Genomic DNA, 22,522 nt, shown 5'->3' with positions numbered 1-22,522 from the left:
ACTCAAAACATTTGGATAATTATGGATTTTCGCAAAGTAAAGCCTACTTCAAAAAAATTTCCTAACCTCAATCTATTTTTGTGTTTATTTATATTAAAATTATATTCGTAGATATATTTTATTTTGTGGCTTAATTTAATTGAATGGCATGTCATTTTCCTCTAGATACTAATTAGTAAAAGGTGATTTATTGCCGCATCAGAATTCTTCCTAAAACCGTTTTATTAAAAAGTCAGCAGATTTTTTTTATGACAATAAAGGACAAGAGGAGCACGACGTTCAGCTGATGGTAATTGATACGCCCTGCCCAGTACAATTACACTCGTCACCTCGAGACATAAGTTGTTAAGTCTCATTTGCCCAGTAAGTAATTATTATTATTAGATAGGTAGGTACTTAAAAAAGAACGATTTAGGAAAACATAACTGTTTGATTAAGTTTCTTTACAATACTTACTGTGCTAATAAATAAAAAACCACACATTCAATCAGCCTTTAATGTCATGTAAAAGTATATTCACAATCAACTAATAACATTGTAAAGCATATGATTCCGCACCTCATTATAGGTAAAGGTAATATCTATAGATACATTGATCAATATTATATATTTAATTATTATTATCACCGTTACATATTTCTGTATATATACAAGATGAGCATTAAAATACAATTATTTTGAAATTAAATAAATACGACATACTACGGTTTGAGTACTAAATGACTTTGTGATAGTAGTAGATATGGATAAAGCGCGGTCGCGCAGATATACAAATTTCGGACAATGACCTCAGTACCTACTTACTATGCTGAAAATATTCTCAAGTGTGAAGAGATTGGATTATTGTAATATGTTGAAGTGAATCTAAAGAGTGAATTTAAATCTATGATTTAAAGTTGAAATACATACATCATAAATCAAATTAAAATTAATCTTTGCGGTTGGACCGATTCGAATGTGTTATGTAGGCACTTAATTATGAAGAATATTATCTGCATTATCTATTAATACGGCTTTACTCACGTTTTTGTCGGTGTAGGTACCTACTAGTTTCGGACCATTCGGAGAACCTTCATCAGGGTGAGTGTGGTGGGTTCGCGATAACGTCCCACCTCTTACTGCGGACTTGAGCTCGTAGTGCGCGGCTGGACAGGGCGGGGGGTGCGGGATACGCCGGTGATGACGGTATCACTGACACAGTATCACTATTGGTGTCCACGGGTGCACAGAATGTACTCACCCTGATGAAGGATCTCGAAATGGTCTGAAAGTAGTTGATACCGACACCGACAAAAACGTGAGTAAAGCCGCATTAATAGATAATTTAATAATGACCCACGAAAGTTTTAATAACGAACATCATAGAAATATGAAATTGGATATAAAGCTAATAATCCAGCAACAGACAAGCGTGGATTTTATTAATAGTTACGACATGTTCACGAAGCAGCCTAGAATGTGATCTAGAAAAACAATTTAGGACTTTTCGAGACTTCACAAACAAAATCATAAACATTGAATTTCGATAGAATCAAATTTATAAATTTAATAGTAGGTCGCTCTATTTACAATATTTAGTCATTTATGTAATAGTATTATTTACCTCATAAACGTCTTTTTAATTCTCTTGAATTTCGTAATACATTAGTTTTGAACATTTTCCGCCCGTTGATTTTTTTTACCCGCTGAACCACGTCAATACCTAATGGATTTTCATACATTTTATCTGCCCGCTGAACCACGCTAGTGCCTAATGGATTTTCATACATTTTATCCGCCCGCTGAATCACGCTAGTGCCTAATGGATCTTCATACATTTTATCCGCCCGCTGAACCACGCTAATTAACTCCCACGCATTTATAAGAAAAAATTACGCACTTTCGCCCAAGTTGTCAGGTCAATTAGACGGCACTTTGCGTAAAAGATATTAAAAGTGCGAGTGACTGTTACCTACACATGTTTTGGTATATTTAGTTTTATCAACTTTGTCATAAATCTTTAATATTTGATCCCCGTTAAGTACCTTATTTTTTATTTGCAACGTGACGTGGCAGTAACTTGCAACAGAAGTGTTAACGCATTTTATTCTGCCACGGCACATTAACGTGTTAAAACTGCAGATATTTTCATTTATATTCTAAGTGTTACAAATAATAATTAAACACAGAATGGTCCTACAGAAAAAAAAAACATTTTTATCATGTCAACATAATTTATCATAATTCATAGAGGTAATAAAGATATTACCATAATATATACAGCAGCATTATAAATATATATCAAAATTAATTTTATAATGAACAATTAGTTATGTATATTTTTGCATTTATTAAGATATCGCCGTAACTTTAATTATGTTTAATATAGGCTAGATATATAACAAAAAAATATCCGATTAATATTGTATCACCAGATTTTACATCCAGAAATTTTGAAACAATTTTGTCAATTTATTTAAATCTACAAATGTTGATTGATTAAGGTTATTTAGTAGCAAAAAAGGTGCTTAGTATTAAAAATCAATAAATAGTACCTAGACGACTGGATTTTTAGGAAGGTACAAAACTTGAAAAAAAAAAATAGGACATCTGGATTCGAACCGGGGTCTTCTGCTTCCGGATCACCCAATGCCATCTGAGCTATTATAGTCTTATATTTAGTGGCGAAATTTGCCTCTGTATTCTAATGTTATTGTTGCTGTTTCACATTAAAACACGGATAAAACAATTTTTTTTTAAATTGAAGACCGGAAGACGCATTGTTGGTAGGCCCGCCACAAGATGGAACGACGATTAGTTCAGATCGCCGGAATATGTTGGATGAGGGCAGCGCAGCACCGATCGTCATGGAAATCCTTGGGGGAGGCCTTTGCCCAGCAGTAGACGTCTTCCCACTGATGATGATGATGATGACGAACGAACGCCCGGGCAGATTTTATTTAATAACATTTTGCATCAAAATCGGTCCAGCCGTTTCGAGATTTATCTGAATAATGTAATCAGATGCATATCGTAAAAAGCTATTATTTGACTATAGATACATCAATTTTATTTGCAGGTATACATTAATAATTTATATAATAGTATGAAAACTTTATCGGTAAATGTGCAGTCGCGTATCAAAAAAGATTTCGGTCATTGAACTTTTACTTGTCAATGTCACTCAATGAGCTTACCTCTCCGTCCTCACTGTCATTGCAAAGAGTTCCGACAAATGACAGTCGGAACAAGTGGCAATGACGGTTCCGCACGTGTACTGAACAACTATTTTTATTACAGTTGCGACAAAATGAAGCAATTTAATGGCATAATAAAAACACAATAAATAAATGAAGTCTAACCTAACTCATTGAATAAAATCATTAAATATGATATTGAAACAAATTAGTAGCTTCTTTTTAGAGATATTTGCATGAATCACAAAAACTTCTATGATTTTTTTTTTTGTAAAAAACGTTTTTTTTTTGAATAGACATTATTTTGACAGTTGGGAAAGAGAACGCACGAGTTCGGGAAAAGTAAAGAAGAACCTGCATTACGCTACTTTTTGAGCAACTGTATTAAAAAATTACTTTCAACAATCCAATGTCAAACACAAAATACCTATAATAAAATGTACAGAAATATTGCAAAAAACCATTAGTGTCAATTATAATAATAATCATTAAGTACCTACTTTAAATTCATGAACTACGGCTACAGGAAATCCGCGTAGAATTTCATCAGCGCAATGAACATTGTAACAAATTATGTTCATTTATTCTGACAAAAATTAAATTAATCTAATTTAAATAATATATAATAATAAGATTACCTCATATCTCCTTCAATTTTCAACAATAATCTGTGGTTGTTACTACCCGAGACCATTACCATTACACAATATAAAAAAAAAACACACACAAAAAAATAACATAGGAATGCCAAAATATTGACGTATTTATCGAAGTTATACTTCTTTAGGCACGTTATGAAAAAATGATGAGAGTGAAATTTTAAGATGTACCTAAACTGTTACGCAAAAGTAACAGGGTGAAGTTGGTTCCTCGGTTATATGGTTTCTTCGTCTATTATTAGGACAGGCAAAGGGTTCAGGCCCATACAGCCATATTCATTTTTTAATAATTAATTGCCAAAGCCATCGTTGCAAGATTTTTACAATATTGTTCTTTCTACAAACGTAGAATAGCACAAGGAATAAATAATTTTAAGGATTTTTAATTTGTTAGGCCAAAGAAGTAAACTTCTTGCGTGCATACATAAGTACACACACACTTTTTTGTATTGAAATTTTTGCCCTTTAAAAATTTATACCAAATTAAATGGTTATTTGTCCAGCATGCCCGAATCATAATAATATAGAATAATAACAAAATACTTGAAATAATGCAATAGTGCATATTTTTACTAGTTTTGATTATTTAAAGTGATTTCAAACAATAATTGTGCTACTTTTTTTATTTGTATACCCTTATTTTTTATTTAATCTATAACTTTGTTTTTCATTGGCAGAAGACGATAAACAAAGAAAAATTTCGCGGACTGGCAGCTCTGTACGCATTTTAACTATGGATATGGACTAGAGGCAAGGAGTATCATCTCTAAGTGAGAAAAGTTGAATGACAGTAAGGAACGAGACGAGCAAGACGTTCAGCTAATGGCAATCGATACGCCATGCCCATAAGCAAATAATTCTGAGCGGCACTACAATTGTGCTCGTCACCTTGAGACATAAGATTTTAAGTCTCATTTGCCCAGTAATTTCACTAGTTACGGCGCCCTTCAGACCGAAACATAATGCTTACACATTACTGCTTCACGGCAGAAATAGGCGCCGTTGTGGTTCCCATAATTTAGCCGGCATCCTGTGCAAAGCAGCCTCCCACTACTATCTAACAATTGTAGGTTTGTGTTACTTTAGTATAGTTGTAACACTATCTTAGTGCCACTAGAATTGTGCTACCATATAGGTAGCGATTACACTAAGAGGGTTGTTGAACATTTAAGGAAATTTATACCTCTAGGTATTTAGATATTTTTTACTATGAAATATTCTGGATGTCGTTAGCAACCAGCCCTCTGTGTTTTATGGATCACTACACCACATCGCAGATATATGCAACATCCTCGCTCGTCAGGACTACAGATTAACTAAAAACGTTCGTTGTTTTAGGCTTGTTGAGAAACACTGGACTGTATCGCACCTTTAGGACTTTCATGTTGGTTGTGTAGGTATATTAGCGAACACATGAGATAACTTCAGATGCCACTTACTGCAGCAGAAAAGTTCAAAAGATACAGAGAAACTCAAAAATTTAAAACCTACAACAATATTTTTTTTAAAAGCCGACAACGCTCCTGTAATTCCTCTGGTGTTGCAAGAGAAATTGAGCGGCGGTGATCACTTAACATCAAGTGGCGGGTATGCTAGTTTGCCCTCTCTTCCATAACTATAAAAAGCTTCGTAAGTCTTATAAAAATGATCTACCTAAATGATGTAAATTGTCAATGATAATATTGGTTTTACACTTTGCCAAAGCAATCATTTCATTGTTAACGTAGAACTTAAGAACATTACATAAGATTATAATTCTGTTTTTTGTAACCCTGTATTAAAACATACCTATTTTCAATATTGATTAATATTATCTTTTATTTGGCCCCTAACGTAACATATAACGTTATAGTGGTATGCTACTATTTTGGGACACTATTGCGTCACTGTAGTAAAAATTGTTGTGCTACTTTTGTGTCAACGCAACACATTTTGTGACACGATTGTGTCATTTGCGTCAATATTTTGGCTTTCACCCATGTACTGAACATCGTAATTTATTTGGTTAACTAGGCACTAACTCACTGATCTGTCACTGTCACTGACCACTGGACAAGCTGTTCCATATGTTTGACAGGATTTTTTTGTGCCTATTCGAAGCGCCACTCGCGAGCGTCCTGAGTACTAGTTTTGACGTTTATTACAAATGGAGAGAAGCGTACAGTACTCTGAGGTATTTTTGCATTTTGAATAAATTTCGGTCGTTTTCCGTGTTATTTATACTTCAGGAATCAACATAATAAAGTACACAATTTGTTATGTAAACAGTTTTCCTATGAATGTTTGTTTAGCTGAGGTTGTCATTACTGCTTTTAGTACTGCAGACTCTCGCTACATGGCCAACAGCGCCAAAATGGCGAATATCAAACAGGCACAAAGGCATTTTGACAGCCGCCAGTCCAGTGGTAAATAGTAGAGGTCAGTGCACTAACCACATAATGTTTGACAAGGCATAAAATCATAAATTATTTTGTATGAAGCAATTTTTTTTTTGAGGTATTGTGTCATGTGCGTGTAGGTAGGTGAATTAATGTGTCAAAGACGACATGACAAGTACCCATAGATATATATTTAATATATAACTATCCGACGAGTTATTGCTGTGTCATATAATTATGTATAATAAGTATTGTACGGTCACGGACGAATAAAAAAAGGACTCCGCGCCATAATATTAGCAAGTGAAGCACCGTTATGTTAGTGTGTGTGCGGTTACGGGGGATACTAGTTACACAATTTTTTCTCCCTTAAATATTCATATATGGCCACAAATACTTATAGTATCGTTTGAACACTTTTTCACAACGCACGACGGCATTTTTTAAATATTTAATTAAAACGCAAACTGATTTGTCAACGACGATGACAATTCTCATAATGGCCGCCTATCGGCCTGTAGTAGTGTGTGTATGTATTTAAACGTTTATTGGCTTGTTTTGGTGCTACACTGTTATGTAAGGTGACACGGAGTCCTTATTTTTTTACTAGTCCGTGGGTACGGTACTAACAATTATCATCTCGCTTTGTCGCCCATGTCTGCACTGTGCCGCACGAACCGAAACATTCCGTTAGAAATCGCCACGACAGGAGAGAACAAACGAAGTGGGTATTCGCTGTGAACATAAAATATATTACATTCAATTAATATTTTGTAAATTAGAATTATAAGGGACGATACGAACGGGACGTTCAGCTGATGGTAATTGATACGCCCTACCAATTACAATGCAGTGCCGCTCAGGATTCTTTAAAAACCCTAAAATTCTGAGCGGCACTACAAACACCTTGAGACATAAGATCTCTCATAGGGTCTCATTTGCCCAGTAATTTCACTAGCTACGGCGCTTTCAAATCGAAACACAATAATGCTCACACATTACTGCTTCACGGCAGAAATAGGCGCCGTAACCATAACCTAGCCGGCATCCTGTGCAAAGGAGCCTCCCACTGGTAAACTGTTTTTTTCTCAGATAAAACTAGCGGTACTTTGTTTGAGGAGAATATTTCTTAATCATAAAAAAAAACATGAGAATGAAGAATCATTCGTCTGAACCACGTACCAACTTGTTTTCGGTTTTCATAATAATATGTACATTTATTCAATAAGGTCTGCAACGCTCCTGTGATTCCTCTGGTGTTACAAGATAGTATGGGCCGCAGTGAGCACATACCATCATATGATATATCTACGTACGTATACCATATGTACGTTTGTCCTCATCTATATATATAAAAATGAATTGCTGTTCGTTAGTCTCGCTAAAACTCGAGAACGGCTGAACCGATTTGGCTAATTTTGGTCTTGAATTATTTGTGGAAGTCCAGGGAAGGTTTAAAAGGTAAATAACAACCGTAAATATCAACTAGTCTTCAATAAAAAAAACTTTGTCAATGTTATAAACAGATACAACAAACAATTCTCAAACAAAGTAGCATTATAAAAGAAGTGTTGGATAATTAAAAGTCGGTCAAGTGGCAGTTGGGATATATAACACTTTGCATATATACTTGTTAATAAATTAAATATGTAAACAAAATTTATGAACGATGCGGGACTCGAGCCCGCGAACACTCGGGTTCCGTTCGAGCGCTATTCCACTGAGCCAACCCTTCGAGTGACGTACCGTTCGTAAATCTTGATATGTCTTGTTCAACTCGGGTTGTGGCTTTGTCGCGGGTCCGAGTCCTGCATCGTTCATAAATTTTATTTTTCAAATTAATTTTAAGCAGTGGGGGATGTCAGTTTAAAAAAATTAAAAAACTTTTTAAATAGTTTTGGAAAAGAAATCTTTTTTAATTTTTAACTGCAGCAGCGGTTTCGTGACGTTCGAGGATTGACTGTGAGCGACTCTACCATTTGAAGAAGATTGGCCTGCTTTCTCAAAAACCAAGTTATGGTCCAAAATTGACGGTAGATCACTAAAGAGTGCGCCTTAACAATACACCAGAGAACTTAAATTGGTAATATCTTCAATGGACCAAAGTTCTCTTTTGTAACAAGTGTAAGGTCATGGTTTATGGTAACGACGGGAGAGAGTTTTGCACAGTGCTGCATAATGGTGGCAGCTCGGGGCAATGCCCGATTAAGCAAGAGCGGGGCCCGTAGAAAATTATCTCAAAGAGCCTTCATCTAAGTATAATATTGGAAATGGAAAGTCGGTTACCGAGAGTCTTAGTAGAAAAAGTTGTAACGTTTCCCGTTTTTGTGAAATCAAGTTAATTCAATATCCGAAGAGCTGTATAACCTGATTCCTGCCGCCGAATCCACCTTCGTACGACACGCCACAAGTTAGGATATCATCCCCACCATCTGGATATGTGGCGGTCCTCCACAGTGCGGTTTTCAGGGAGCTTTCTTCCACGTACTACAAAGCTGTGGAATGAGCTTCCTTGTGCGGTGTTTCCGGGACGATACGACATGGGTACCTTCAAAAAAAGCGCGTACACCTTCCTTAAAGGCCGGCAACGCTCCTGTCATTCGTTTGGTTATCACTTAACACCAGGTGACCCGTACTCTCGTTTGTCCTCCTATTCTATAAAAATAAAAATCCACATCTTAATAAGCTTCACACAAAAAGATACCGTCAGGCCGATATGAGTAGTTTTAAGTGTGCTCTTGACTTGGCCTTTGAAACAGGACCTCGATTACCGGTAACATAAGATGGAAGAGTGTATGGAACCTCATGTCCGGACATCTTATTGACGAAGGGTTCATTCTCATGCAAGATAATGCCAGGGCTCATAACGCATGCATTTAAAAATGAAGACCTGAGCGATGTTAGTATTACGGTTAGGGGCTGCTCAGCAAGAAGCCCGGATTTGAATCCCATACATCCCTTATGAGATAAGTTGAAGAGACGAGTCATAGCGAGAGATCCTGCTCTGCATACTGGAGTAGGATAATATCCAACAACACAATATTGTGACTCTCATACCTTCCACGAGGAAATTCATAGAAGTTGTCATTAGAGTCCAGGGAGAATATAACACGAGATATTGGATAAACTTAAAAACATTTTTTGTTTTACATAATATAATATGTTTCTAGCACGATAGCTAAAGAAGAAAATTAATTTGAAATATAAATATTAAACAATCCCTTATAATATCCGCAATTAAATGGTATTATTTATTGTGTCCAAAAAAATCAGAAGTGTTATTTTTTTTTTTTTGATTAAATGTGTATTTACCATACATACCTTCCAGTAACTGGGGTCGCTTCGTTCCCACTCAAAATGAACACAGGAAAGAATATTGAGAAGACACAACCACTGAAAAACAAATGAATAAAAACTAAATTGTTATCCACATTTGAAAAAAGTACACTCTTTCATTATATTGAAAAAATCGCTCAAGTACAAGGATACAACAGTGTATAAATGTAAAATTAATATTATGTAAAAGAAACAAACACTTTTTAATTTAGATGGTTGCCATTCTATGGTGCACACTATAAACTTGTCTTACTATAACAGTTTATGAGATACAGCCTGATGACAGATGGATGGATTGACAGTAAAGTTGTAGTTATAAGGTTTCCTTTAGAACCCTTCAGATGATGCAGATAACTAACATACTATTACTTTTACATGACTTCTCGACTTAACTATGTTATTTATATAACTTTTATCGCTGTTGCTAGTCATACAATTGTCGTATGAATAATAAATAATTAGTTGTCTGACAATTTTTAGGTTAAAACTTAGTATCCCGTAGCACGAATTATGAGGTAAAAATATTGTAATTGATACATTTAGTCCACGATTATAATGCTAACACTCTTATTACAAGGTAATGCACCGTTCCAAAGAAAAAGCATTATAACCTAACCTCAACTTATGACATTCTTAAGGGTTGGGACATTTTATGGGGAGAAAGGAAACGGCTACAATTCGTTTCTGGCAATCGCCGGCCGCTGCCGCGGCACGCTACGCTCGGCTCGTGAGTTGTTATAAGTGTTCAAACATAACCTAACCTAACCAATTTTTATAAATTGTAGTTGATAGAGCTTTGGTCCACGATTATAGTGCTACGAATCTTATTATAATATTTAATACCTCCTAATTCGTGCTACGGGATACTAAGTCCAACCAAATTTTTATATTATTGAAAAAAAAGAGTCATTTTATATTAAGTATAAGAAACAAAGAAAATATAATTCATAAAATTATAAACCATTATTTTAGTTATCATTGAATGAGCCAATGTATTTTAAAAATTGTCAGACAAATAAATAATAGTTATTCATACGATGATCGTATGATTTAAAAATAATAATCATCCGAAAACCGGATGATTAGACGCTTTTTATATAAATTCATATAATAATATTGTTTTTTTAATGCTCAAAATTTAAGTTGATAACATACCTTATGATATATGACTGGGGTATTTGTGTCAGAACAGCCAAGGGTAGACCGAATCCAAGGAAATAAGGCCAATTGGTCTCTATAAACGTTAGCCGCTTGTGTAACTCCCAGCCCATATTAAACCATTTGTATTCAAATGAGTACAGTGAGTACAAAAGGCACATATGAACAAGACATAATAGTTCACCCACATATGTAATGGGTAACATACTTACTAGCATACTCTGAAACAAATAATAAAAAAAAATCAGTTATATTTAAAATGCATATATTTATTTATTTTATGAAAATAAGGGACAAGACGAGCTGGACGTTCAGCTAATGGTAATTGATACGCCTTACTCATTACAATGCCGCTCAGGATTCTTGAAAAACCCAAAAATTCTGAGCGGAACTGTTAGAAATGCAATTGATATGTTGTTATTATTCAATGGCTTTATGCGTCATTGTCACTGTCATTTATCTTGTCACATATTATATATATGCAATGTACAGTTGTCGGTGAATTATTATTTTATTATCGATAAGAATGGCTTCCTTAATGGTTAATTAAAATAAAATAAAGTTCTGTATTTCCAAATTAATATAGATATTGTTATACTAAAAAGGTGTATTCTTTTACAATTGCGCTCGTCACCTTAAGACATAATATGATAAGTCTCATTTGCACAGTAATTTCACTAGCTACGGCGCCCTTCAGACCGAAACACGATAATGTTTACACATTACTGCTTCACAGTAGAAATTGGCGCCATTGTGGTACCATTATGTATTAGTTTATAGCTGAATTTTAAAATTATCTATCTCCTTTCTTTTTTAACAGAGGATAAATGGGTCACTTGATATTAATATATTCAATGTCATACCATTGACAGACAGTATGTACCGATAAGGTGAGTTACCGTCGATAAGTTTTATGGGACAGAAAAGTCAATGATAGTTTTTATCTCTGAAAGTAGAATCATAGTGGTTATGTTTCCCTTATTTCTATTGTAATTAACGACAAAACATGAATGCTTTAATATAACTATCATAGTATTTTAAAAAGTAATAATGAAAATAATTTTATTTCTATTCACCTGAACTAAAAATAAGGCTTGAACTAGCAAGCTGAACAATGAGTCAGCAATAATCTTACTAACACTCGACATAAACTGTGGCCGACCCCTTCTGTGTCTGTAAGCTGAATCAGCTATATCCTAAAACATAAAAAATTCATATTAAACTATGGAATGACTCGGATTCGCCGCAGTCTAAGGTCTTCAATGTCACTGATCTCATGAGATCATTTAGCAAATCGGAGGTTAAAACAAACAGTGCGGTTTTCAAGGAGCTTTCTTCCACATACTACAAAGCCGTGGAATGTGCTTCCTTGATGTGGTGTTTCCGGAACAATAAGACAAAAAGCGTGTACATCTTTCTTAAAGGTCGGCAACGCTCCTGTGATTCCTCTGGTGTTGCAAGATAATGTGGGCGGCGGTGATCACTTAACACCAGGTGACAGGTACGCTTGTTTGTCCTCCTTTTTGCAAAAAAATACCATGTTCAAAGCTTCACATTAAATATTACACTATTCTATTTTTAGAAATGTAATTTATTATACTATTAGAATAAATTCCTAAAAATATAACTTATTTTTTCTATCCACTTTTGTTTTGTTTGTTAGAAAAATTATTGAAGTCAAAAAGCATACTTTAGCTCCACCCAGATATAAAATGAAAGCAGATGTTGAAGACATGGAAGAGACACTATAAGTACTAAGATTCACATAACAAAACAGCTCATTTCTTTAAAGATATCCACATAATATTATATACCTTGAACACCAGTATAACATTATTGTTACTGAGTCCTCTCAATATGACAGTCTCATGGCTATTGAACAAAAAATAACAGGCTGTGTCTATGTGTCATCAATATTTTACAATAATCTTTAGCAATGGTAGCATACATCTAAGTTTATTATTAAGATATGATTATGCCAAAGTACATGTTATGTCAGAAGTGAAACCTGCATGGTGCATGAACCTCTAAACTGCATATGAATTCCTGGTACATGTTACTAGGATGACACATGATTTCAACCAATACAAAAGACATTCCTACCACCACTAATATATATAATAATATGTTGTCCTGGTGTCTATGTAGTAATATGTTGTGCGCTTGGAGTCAGAATATATTAGGGTATACTCGCACCATACTTAAGACAATCTCTTCTTTAACTATGATGGCCTGGTACCAAAACATTGTATTATGCTTCCTATCTCACTATCTCCCATGTTAAATATTATGAATTGATGTGACTGCTCTTTTAACTGTCGCTTTTTCGTTTCATTGACTTTCAAATCACAACAATGATAAAGAGGTTTTCACTTTAATAGTATGCATATTTCTGTCTCATTCTTTGTCAGCTTCATCCTACACATTTTTGTATTTGTGTGTCTTACCTGTTGTTTTTTCCGTTGCATCCGGTTTGAAATCACAACAATTCTAAAGTAAGTATCACTTCAACAAATTTATTTTGTGTTGGTTGGATATTTTTATGTGTCTGTATATATGAATGAAACATTCCATCTTTAGTGCCAGCTTGATTGGTGCATTGTAACTAACAGTGTAATGAGATCTGGGTTGGGGTCATATTGCAGCATCCTACACTAATTAATGTTCTTTTGTTATGTATTATAACTCAAATGATATTAACATCACTATTATTATCAGGTCATGGTGGTCTCACACTAGATCACATACTACAATAATAATAAAAAATATTGAGTAACAAAAGTAAATATTTTAATAATATGAAGATTACCTGAAACCACAAACTGTTTACTAGTTTACTCAACAAAAACAGTGGCAGAACCCATATCATTCTAAATGTCATAGACAAGAATGGCTGCATCCAAGACCAGACATTGTGGGCTACGCCAGGATTATGTCCGAAAACAGCTATTACTAAGTATTTAACTGCTGGCAATAAAGCATATTCAAACACAAGTATGCTAAGTAAAAATATAAAACCGTTGAGCACACATGATTGTAATACCCTTGTAAGTACTTTGGACTCTCTGAAACAGGATTTCAAATCTTATTAGTTGGATTATTTAATCATAAAATATTATATTGATAAAATTGTAAATGATAAGCCTAGTGGCCAACTATGGAGCTACAGCTTCTTTTCTAATGAAAGCAGTGTTTATATAATCAATTCAAATATCAAATAAACAAAACTAACTGTTTAACTTTTGGCTGTTTTAATAATTTGTGCCTTGATACATCTACATCTGGTTGAGGTGACCGACTCAATGCTCGTTCGTTAATTTCTTTATCCAAATAAAGAAGAACTGTTACTCCTCGTAAGCTATCAATAAAGCCCTTGATAAGCGAACCACAAAAATTCTAGAACAAAGAAAATTTCAAGATAAATAATTTAAAAATATGAACAATAACAAAACAGATAAACCACGAAATCTTACTGTAATGCTTTCCATGCTTTGATTTTTAATCAACGTGTGACGTGTCCCAGTCTCATACTTTTATTATTTATTGAGCTTTTGTACCGACTGTAGAATAATAATAAGTGATTACATTAAAAATATAATTTGTTTTGATTTTAAATTTCATTGTCTTGTTTGAAGATTACGATAGGTACAAGTAATGTCATTTGTCAAATGTCAACCTCAGTCTCTCTCTATTCTATTCTATTCTTCCTACTGCGGCTTCTATAGAAAGTATACCACAAGTTTGCCATGTCACGTTAAAGAAGACCACCAAGCTTAGAGGCTTTGTATTCTAATTTTGATGGTGAGTGATCTGTGAAATATTTATAATAAAGTTTGAAATGTAAAGTTTTATTTTCTGATATTTATTCCTGAAACAAATGAACATGCTGTTAGACATGCTGTTATAAAGGACATACACAAATATAATTATATAAATTATTAAAAATAAGTACTCAACGATATTTACAACGTAATGTTGTTCTTTTTAATATAAGGTTTTATATAAAATATTGACAAAAGAATTGAAAACTAGGGAGAGGAGACATTGAAAGGAAGTGGGGCGGGGAACTTCAGCAGGTATATAATTTTACAACAAAATTTTTACTTCTATGAAATTCGTATAATGAAGTCGTCTACCTTATTCAAAGGGTTGCCCTCGATTGTGGGTGGTGGCTGGGTATATGTCTCGCTTTCAGAGAAATTGCAGTGCATATATTGAGTTTTCTGTCGGCTCACTCTTAGACCTTTTCCCTCCAATGCTACCAGTCATGCTTCGAGGCTTCTTTGAAGTTCCGGCAGTGATTCCTCTACCAGGACTACATCATCCGCATATAAAAGTGTCCACGGGCCCGGTTTTTGAAGATCTTTGGTGATGTAGTCTATGACGATGTTAAATAGCAGGGGACTCAGTGTAGGTCCTTGATGAATGCCGACTTTCAATTCGAAGCTGTTACTCATGTCAGCAGGTGAAACAACTCGGGTGGTCACGTTTTTATACATGTCTTGAATGATACTTATGTACTGTTCCGGTACTTTTTGGGCCCTGAGTGCTTGCCAAATGAGCTGACGAGGTATTCGGTCAAAAGCTTTTTCCAGATCTATAAAGACCATATGCAGATACTTTTTAAGGGCTTTGTACTTGTCCATTAGTATCCTCAAGGTATGTATAGCATCAATAGTACCCACTCCCGCAGTAAAGCCGCACTGATTTGGTGAAATTGTTGTGAGTTTATACAGATTTCTCAGATCGGGTATGTGACGTCAACTTGATCGCTCTGTAATTTCCACACTCTGCTATATTTCCCTTAGTCTTGTAGAATGGTATCATGTTGCTCAGTCGCCACATGTCTGGCATAGTTCCTTTAGATAAAATCAGGTTGAATAGTTTTGTTAGCCATTTTACACCATAGGCACCTGCTTTTTTCCATAGCTCTGCAGGTATTTCATCAGGGCCTGTGGCTTTGCCATTTTTCATTGCAATAATAGCGGCTGTAACTTCGGTAGGTGCAATGGCTTCTATAGGGCCAGAAATTAGAGAAAGAAGTGATATTTGATAATGTGGAAATTCTTCAGTTAGTAGTTTTTGAAACTATTCCTGCCACCTGTTATTTATGTCTTTGTCTGTAGTTAATAATTTTCCTGAAGTGTCTTTGATGTATTTGTTTCGTTTAAAATCTTGTGATTGTTTAAAACGTTGTTTGGCTATTTTGAAAATTTCTTCACCGGTTTCAGCATTTTGCAGTCGAGATATCAGCGCGTTCTTTGATGATGCTTTTGCAATGGCTACAGCTCGTTTTGCAGCTCTTTTTGGAATCATATACTGGGTTTTATCCAAATCCGCCTTTGATTCTTGCCACTTTTTAAAACTGAATTTCTTTTCAGCGAGCGCTTGCTTAACTTCACTAGACCACCAACTAGCATCCCTGTCGGTTTTTAGCTTACTAGCTTTCGATATCCCTAGTGTCTTCTTGGCAATTGATGCGTGATGAAATGCGGGCGTGTAAATCATTCCATGCTGAGTTGGCGTCTTTTGTGTCACAGTAATCTATAAAGTCGGCGAGATACTCTTCTACTTGTTTCATGGCTATGGCCCTGCTTTATTAAAATTATACCATTTGATTCTTGGGAGTGATTTAATTTTGCGGTTTTTATTCCAATTCGGTAATGTTAGACAGGCTACAAGAATACGATGCTGAGTGGTTAAAGGCTCCCCTGGGATAACTTGGCAGTCTCGAAAGAGACTACGCATAGCCGCATCGCAAAGGAAATAGTCAATCTGCGAGGAGTCCCTTCCGCTTTTGTAGGTGATTAGGTGTTCATCCTTTTTCTGAAAAAAAGTATTGACTATGGACATATCAAAGTTTGATGCTAGATCCAAGATGTCTTTTCCTTGATTGTTGGGAATGCCATATCCGAAGTTTCCATGGGCATTGCAGTCCCTTGGAGCTTTCTTGCCTACATGTCCATTTAGATCTCCTGCCATGATTTTCCTCTCCGTATTTGGTATAATTTGGAGTAACTCTTGTAGTTCTTCACAAAAAGCTTCTTATTCTTCCTTTCGGCAGCCTGTCTGCGGTGCATAAGTAGAAATAATGTTAAGGCAGGGCTGATTGTCGAGCGCGAATTTGACGTACATGATCCTATCATTTATTCGGTCTACCTTAATAACTCTTTGTTTTAGATTTTTGTCAAGTATAATGCCCACCCCATTTCTAGTCGACGAGCCATGGTAATACAGTTGGTAATCTTGACCAATATTCCTAGATTTGGAGCCTTTCCATTTTAGTTCTTGAATACAACAATGTTTATATTACGTCTATGTAAGATCTGTGCCAATTCTTGGCTACGCCCAGTCAGTGAACCAATGTTCCAAGTCGCTATGCGCATGTTGGTAGCGCTGTGTCCGAAGTCGTCGCTTAGGGGGAACGCCCTAGTATGTATTTCAAGAAATTCTCCAAGTACATTAAAATACGTAGTTTCCATGAACCCGTGACCCCATCTTATACGGTTTACCTAAAATTCACAAAGAAAATAATCCTGTCCGTCCAGTAGTTTCTTATTTCGGTGCCACGACGTACGACCTTGCTAAAAAACTTAACACAATACAAATTTTAATCCCCAGTATACTTATTTTGAAAAATAGTCTAGATTTGATAAATAAAGTAAAAAATACCCACCTTTCACCAAATAACAAATTATTGTCTCTCTCAAAGTTGAAGTATCCTCCGGTTTTTCAAAGAGGACATCTCTTTGAAAAACCGAGGATTCATCCCGGTGAAAAGGATGACATTATCAATCTTACTAGTATGTTATGCATGAAACAAATTTATTTTAAATTCAAAAATCAATTCTATCGCCAGAAGGAAGGATTACTAATGGGTTCATCATTAAGTCCTCTTATGGCTGTAATCTTTACGGATAATTTTGAGTGTTATTACGTGGTGAGAGACCCACATATCCTGTTTTATTACCGATCCGTTGACGACGTATTAAATTGCTCGACAGGCACCGAACGCCAAATTGATCTATTCATTAAAAAAATTAACAAGATCCACCCTAAAATAAAGTTTAAATTGGAATTAGAATCAAACAATTCCGTAAACTTTTTGGATTTAACATTAACAAGAGTAAATAATAAATTTGAATTCCAAATCTATAGGAAGCCGTCATATACAGATATTGCTATTCACGCCTCATCTTGACACCCCTTAAAACATAAACTAGCAGCCTTCCGCTGCTATGTTCTAGCTAGATTAAGTATTGTCAGTTCCCACTGTCCCGTAACAACTTCGCGAAAGAACTCAACACAATATACCAAATCGCGGTTTTCAACGGCTATACAATACAATTAGTGAATAAATGAATCAAAAATAAACAAAATCATTTAATTAATTCAAAACTTTATCCCGTCCCACCATAATCAAATAACAAAAAAAAATTTAAGCAACAATGAAAAATTAGTTAAGTCACAAAGTACAAAATGTCTACAGAGTCTTACAGATACAACTAAAATACCAGTTTGAGAATACTCAAAAATACTAGTCTACTGTAACAAGACGTTAAATTGAATCATAAATCCATAAAAGAGTAATGAGTGTTGTAGATGCATGAACCTGCAGATATAAATAAAAAGAAATCCATATTTTTGCTGCTACTTAATAACAGGTGTGAATTCTTTAAGAAATGCCTTTTGTTAGACTTAAATTTTTCGAACATTTACAATTGTAATTTATATTTTTTTTTACACCATCAGAAAGTAGATATTTCAACGAACAAAAAGCCCTCAAACTTTTGAAAAAAATGCTTATATTTTGACGTCAGAATTTTCGATTTATAATTAGGGTGCTTTTTAGATATTAAGTTAAAATAAGGCGAAAAAATAAATATTTTAAATCAAATAAATTACAGCGTATGTGGGACATAATAAGGTAAGTTTTCACGAAATTTCGTAGAAAAAAATTTTTTTTTGAATAAGATACAAATAAAAAACCAATAACTTGGTTTTTTGAATTTTTCACCTAAATTTTGAGGTTATGTGAAAAAAGTGTAATTACAAAAGTTGTAGACCTCTTTATTACTTACAACTTTGCCAATTAACTTTTTGCCATAGGACTTGTAATTTTGCCGGAAATCGAGATAAAAGAGTTTTTTACCCTAAAACACACCCCTTTTCCAATTCCCGACCTCAGATCGCCCGTAATTTATTTTTCCCTTAATTTTTGTTATATTCTCGTCCTTTGCCAATGGGTTTCATCCTATTGTAATTTTTTTTGGTTTCAAAAATTATCAGCTCTGTTCTATAAGGCACTATTTAACGTTGATTTTTTTAAAGTGGGTGGTTTGTGATCCAATGGCACAACTACTCATAATTTTAAAATATTTAATTGTAGGTCTAAGTGACTCCTTTGTTCCCGCCCTGTATACCCGAACATCTCATTTCTGCAGCATAAATCAGAATCAACCATTCGTAGCATAATCTTATAAAATGCGCCTGTCAATATATTCAACAATTAATTTGTTTTTATTTATTAAACGTTTTGTGAGCATTTCTGCATTTTCTAGGTTAGCAATAATAATATTATAATATTAATAATAATAATAAGTTTTTATTAAAGTCAAAATTACTTACTATACATATTATGAAACAAATAAGTTGTAATATTCTAATACATTATATAAAGATAAAAGCTAAAGTATACACAAAAACTTATAATCTATCTGGAAAGGTTAATAAAGCTCTTCGCAGGCGTCTTGGTCATGGCACCGTCATTTATTTACTATTTTTCTTTTTATGCACAGATAGCCAATATGAAAAAATATTGCTAGGTATCCCGTCACAAACCGTTTGGAGAATGCGGTTCTGAGATTTGCGGAGTCTATCCCAGAAGGAAGCAACTCTTTTTCTAATCACAGCATAGAAATCAGGCACCCTCGATTCAGCAAACATACCCGAGGCACTGCAGTACCTAGGCAATCCCATCAATATGCGAAAAGCATGATTGTACTGCACGCGCATTGTCGTGTATGACTTTTTGCATTATTTGAGATTTCCGTGATATTTTATTAAAAGCTCATAAAGCCAATTTAGAGCTACACTTATACTAGCAATCTTTTTTATCTGTAGGGTTGTGTGAAATTCATTTCATGGCAATAAGGTTATATTTTATAATTGTTTTTGGTGTGGCTAAGTACTTTCAAAATATTGTTAACAGCCTGATAAACTAAATTCATTTTCATTTGTTGCAAAGAATATATACTGAGAGCTTATTCTAGTCTTATTTGGTCCATTAGGTACATAATATCTATATCATCATCAGCTTTTAAATATAATAATATCCGTTATTGGCAAAAAGTAAACGCTATTGCCAAAAGAAGAAAAAAAAAATATAATAATAAGGCATCCTTGGCATTCCATGGTTTAGGTATAGTTTACACAATTTCGAAAAATGTCATTGACAGTAATGTCAATTAGTGATGACATTTTATGTTTTGTAAATTGAGATCTGACATAGTCATTAGTCATAATAATTTATGTCGTTTTGTACTTTGTTTTGGTACGGAAATATTATTTCTAATTTCATGTAACAACAATAATATTTTTATCACTAAAGTTTGCATAATACACATGTGTTTCTAAAAACAAGTTACCATGGATCACAAATTAATAAACGACATAAGGTAATGCATTATTTAAATATCCTCTAGAGTTTAGACAATAATAATATATCGCTTTATTACGTAGTCAACTGCACTTCTTGACCTCATTTTTGCTATTTGGTCACAATATTGACTTTCTTAATCGTTAAAACTTTTTCAGTCGCTTAATAATATATAAATATTCTAATAAAGTAATATATAACATTGTTAGTGTTTTAGTATTGTGAAACTTTTGTCATTGATGATGATTTATTTTGAAATGAAATCCGGTCAACTCATAATTATTATTAAAATTATATGAACTTGTCACCTTGTTCACACTTTGCATATTGTTATCCAATTTTACATCTTAAGTTGTCATTCAAGAAGCTAAAGTATGTACAATGTAGTAAAATAATTCAACATGAATAAGGCTTTTTTGCTAATTTGATAAATTGTTGAGTAACTCATAATGGGTTACTATTTTAATTTGTTTGTGCAGTTTTGTTTAGTTAGTTTGAATTAAATACTGTAATAATTATTAACATACTTACCTTATATTATGGTATGGTAAAGGGGCTCCTGTTTCCGCAATTAAACCACCTACATGGGTCCATTTTGCGTGCAGTAATAGCCAGTTACTTCAACCAGCCCAGCTCCTTCCAGAAGTTCAGAACATTCCTGGGGTGTTCACAGACTTCTTGGAGCGACCTCATATTGGTTAAGGGTTTTTGCCCGTTGGTTGGTTGCCCACCCCCCACACATTCCAGGATTACGTGAGCGACTGTTTCGTCTTCGGTCAGACAGCCTCTGCACTTAGGACTGTCTGTTACGCCGATTGTGAAAAGGTGTTTGTTTAGTGATGTGTGACTCGTTAGGGTGGCCACCATTATACGGATGTCATGTCTGTTGAGGCTGATAAGTCTACATATCAGTTTGGGCAATAGTGCAGGTATCGCCACCTTCGGCTGTCTACAGCTTGAGACATTCATCCATTGGGTGTTGTGTAGGTCGATGGTGAGAGAGAGTATCCATGAGCACATTTGGCTGAAGGGCAGTGGCAGAAGTGGCCTTAAATTATTAAATACTAGAACAAATGCATGTAAATGTTGCACTTAACAGTAAATGTCACTACCACTCATACTATTTTTTATTTTTATGAAATTTTATGTAGTGTGGGGCACAGCATCCATATCCAACATTGAAATCTTGCAACACTTTGAATCAAAAACTTTACGTATGATAACAGGGGCACCTTGGTACATTACTAATAGTCGCATACACCACGATCTAAACATTAAAACGGTCATTGATGAAGCTAAGGACTCACTTCTGACATACACAAATCAAATTCACAATCATCCTAACCCATTGGCAAGCTCTAATGGAGAATCAACCAAAACATACATTTAAATGACTAAAAAGGCTGGGCCCCTCAAGATCTTTAGAACATAGATGATATATTGAGCACATGGATGTATCACTGGATACTACACAATGCATGAATAACCTCCAAGCACACAACTCCAGCTTAATGTTTTCTAGACAGATTGCAGGATAAAGATGAGTTAAAAAAAAATGAATAATCATTTTATACATGGTACAATAAAGGGTCTCCTGTTTCCGAAATACCAGAACGAATACAAACCTAAAATACAGCCAGATTAATAAAGTTTTCATTTATAAATTTTCTAAATAGCGACTTCAATAGCATATGTTAGCTTAAATGATAGAGTTGTATTTATCACTTCTCAAGCATCTTTACACAGTCAAATGCAAGCACTATATTATTTTAATTCAACCTTTGTTTTGCTTCAATACATGGCATCGCCAGTATATGGCGGCTTAACAGAAAAATAAGAAGAAACATATAGTTCATTCAGACATTCCGAAGTCTATATAAATATTGATTATTGGAACTCAAGTTTGAAAATGTCAATATACACATAAATATTTCCACTTTCGCACGACACGCCACAAGCTAGGATATCATCCCCACCATCTGGATGTGTGGAGGTCCTCCACAGTGCGGTTTACAAGGAGCTTTCTTCCACGTACTACAAAGCTGTGGAATGAACTTCCTTGTGCGGTGTTTCCGGGACGATATGACATGGGTACCTTAAAAAAAGCACGTACACCTTCCTTGAAGGCCGGCAACACTTCTGTGATTCCTCAGGTGT

The 22,522-nt window shown here is 34.6% G+C and overlaps 2 protein-coding genes across 2 annotated transcripts in view; one reads left to right on the top strand and one right to left on the bottom strand.

The window, feature by feature from the left end:
* Positions 1–482: 482 nt before the first annotated feature.
* Positions 483–14,336, bottom strand: LOC126971657 (etoposide-induced protein 2.4 homolog). Its single transcript, XM_050818036.1, has 7 exons — positions 14,181–14,336; positions 13,940–14,103; positions 13,517–13,772; positions 11,784–11,903; positions 10,705–10,928; positions 9,535–9,606; positions 483–6,948 (listed from the first exon to the last, which is right to left on the bottom strand). The coding sequence occupies exons 1-7, from the start codon at positions 14,193–14,195 to the stop codon at positions 6,849–6,851; spliced, it is 951 nt and encodes a 316-aa protein (XP_050673993.1). The 5' UTR covers positions 14,196–14,336; the 3' UTR covers positions 483–6,848.
* Positions 14,337–20,239: 5,903 nt separating this feature from the next.
* LOC126971578 (ATP-binding cassette sub-family G member 1) overlaps positions 20,240–22,522 on the top strand; it is a 77,433-nt gene continuing 75,150 nt past the window's right edge. Inside the window, exon 1 of the mRNA XM_050817892.1 lies at positions 20,240–20,384. Coding sequence (XP_050673849.1) covers positions 20,356–20,384 — 29 coding nt within the window. The 5' untranslated portion in view covers positions 20,240–20,355. The remainder of the gene's footprint in view (positions 20,385–22,522) is intronic.

This window comes from Leptidea sinapis, chromosome 24 (assembly GCF_905404315.1).
Source record: "Leptidea sinapis chromosome 24, ilLepSina1.1, whole genome shotgun sequence".
Taxonomy (NCBI): domain Eukaryota; kingdom Metazoa; phylum Arthropoda; class Insecta; order Lepidoptera; family Pieridae; genus Leptidea; species Leptidea sinapis.
This window is presented reverse-complemented; position numbering and strand designations above follow the sequence as displayed.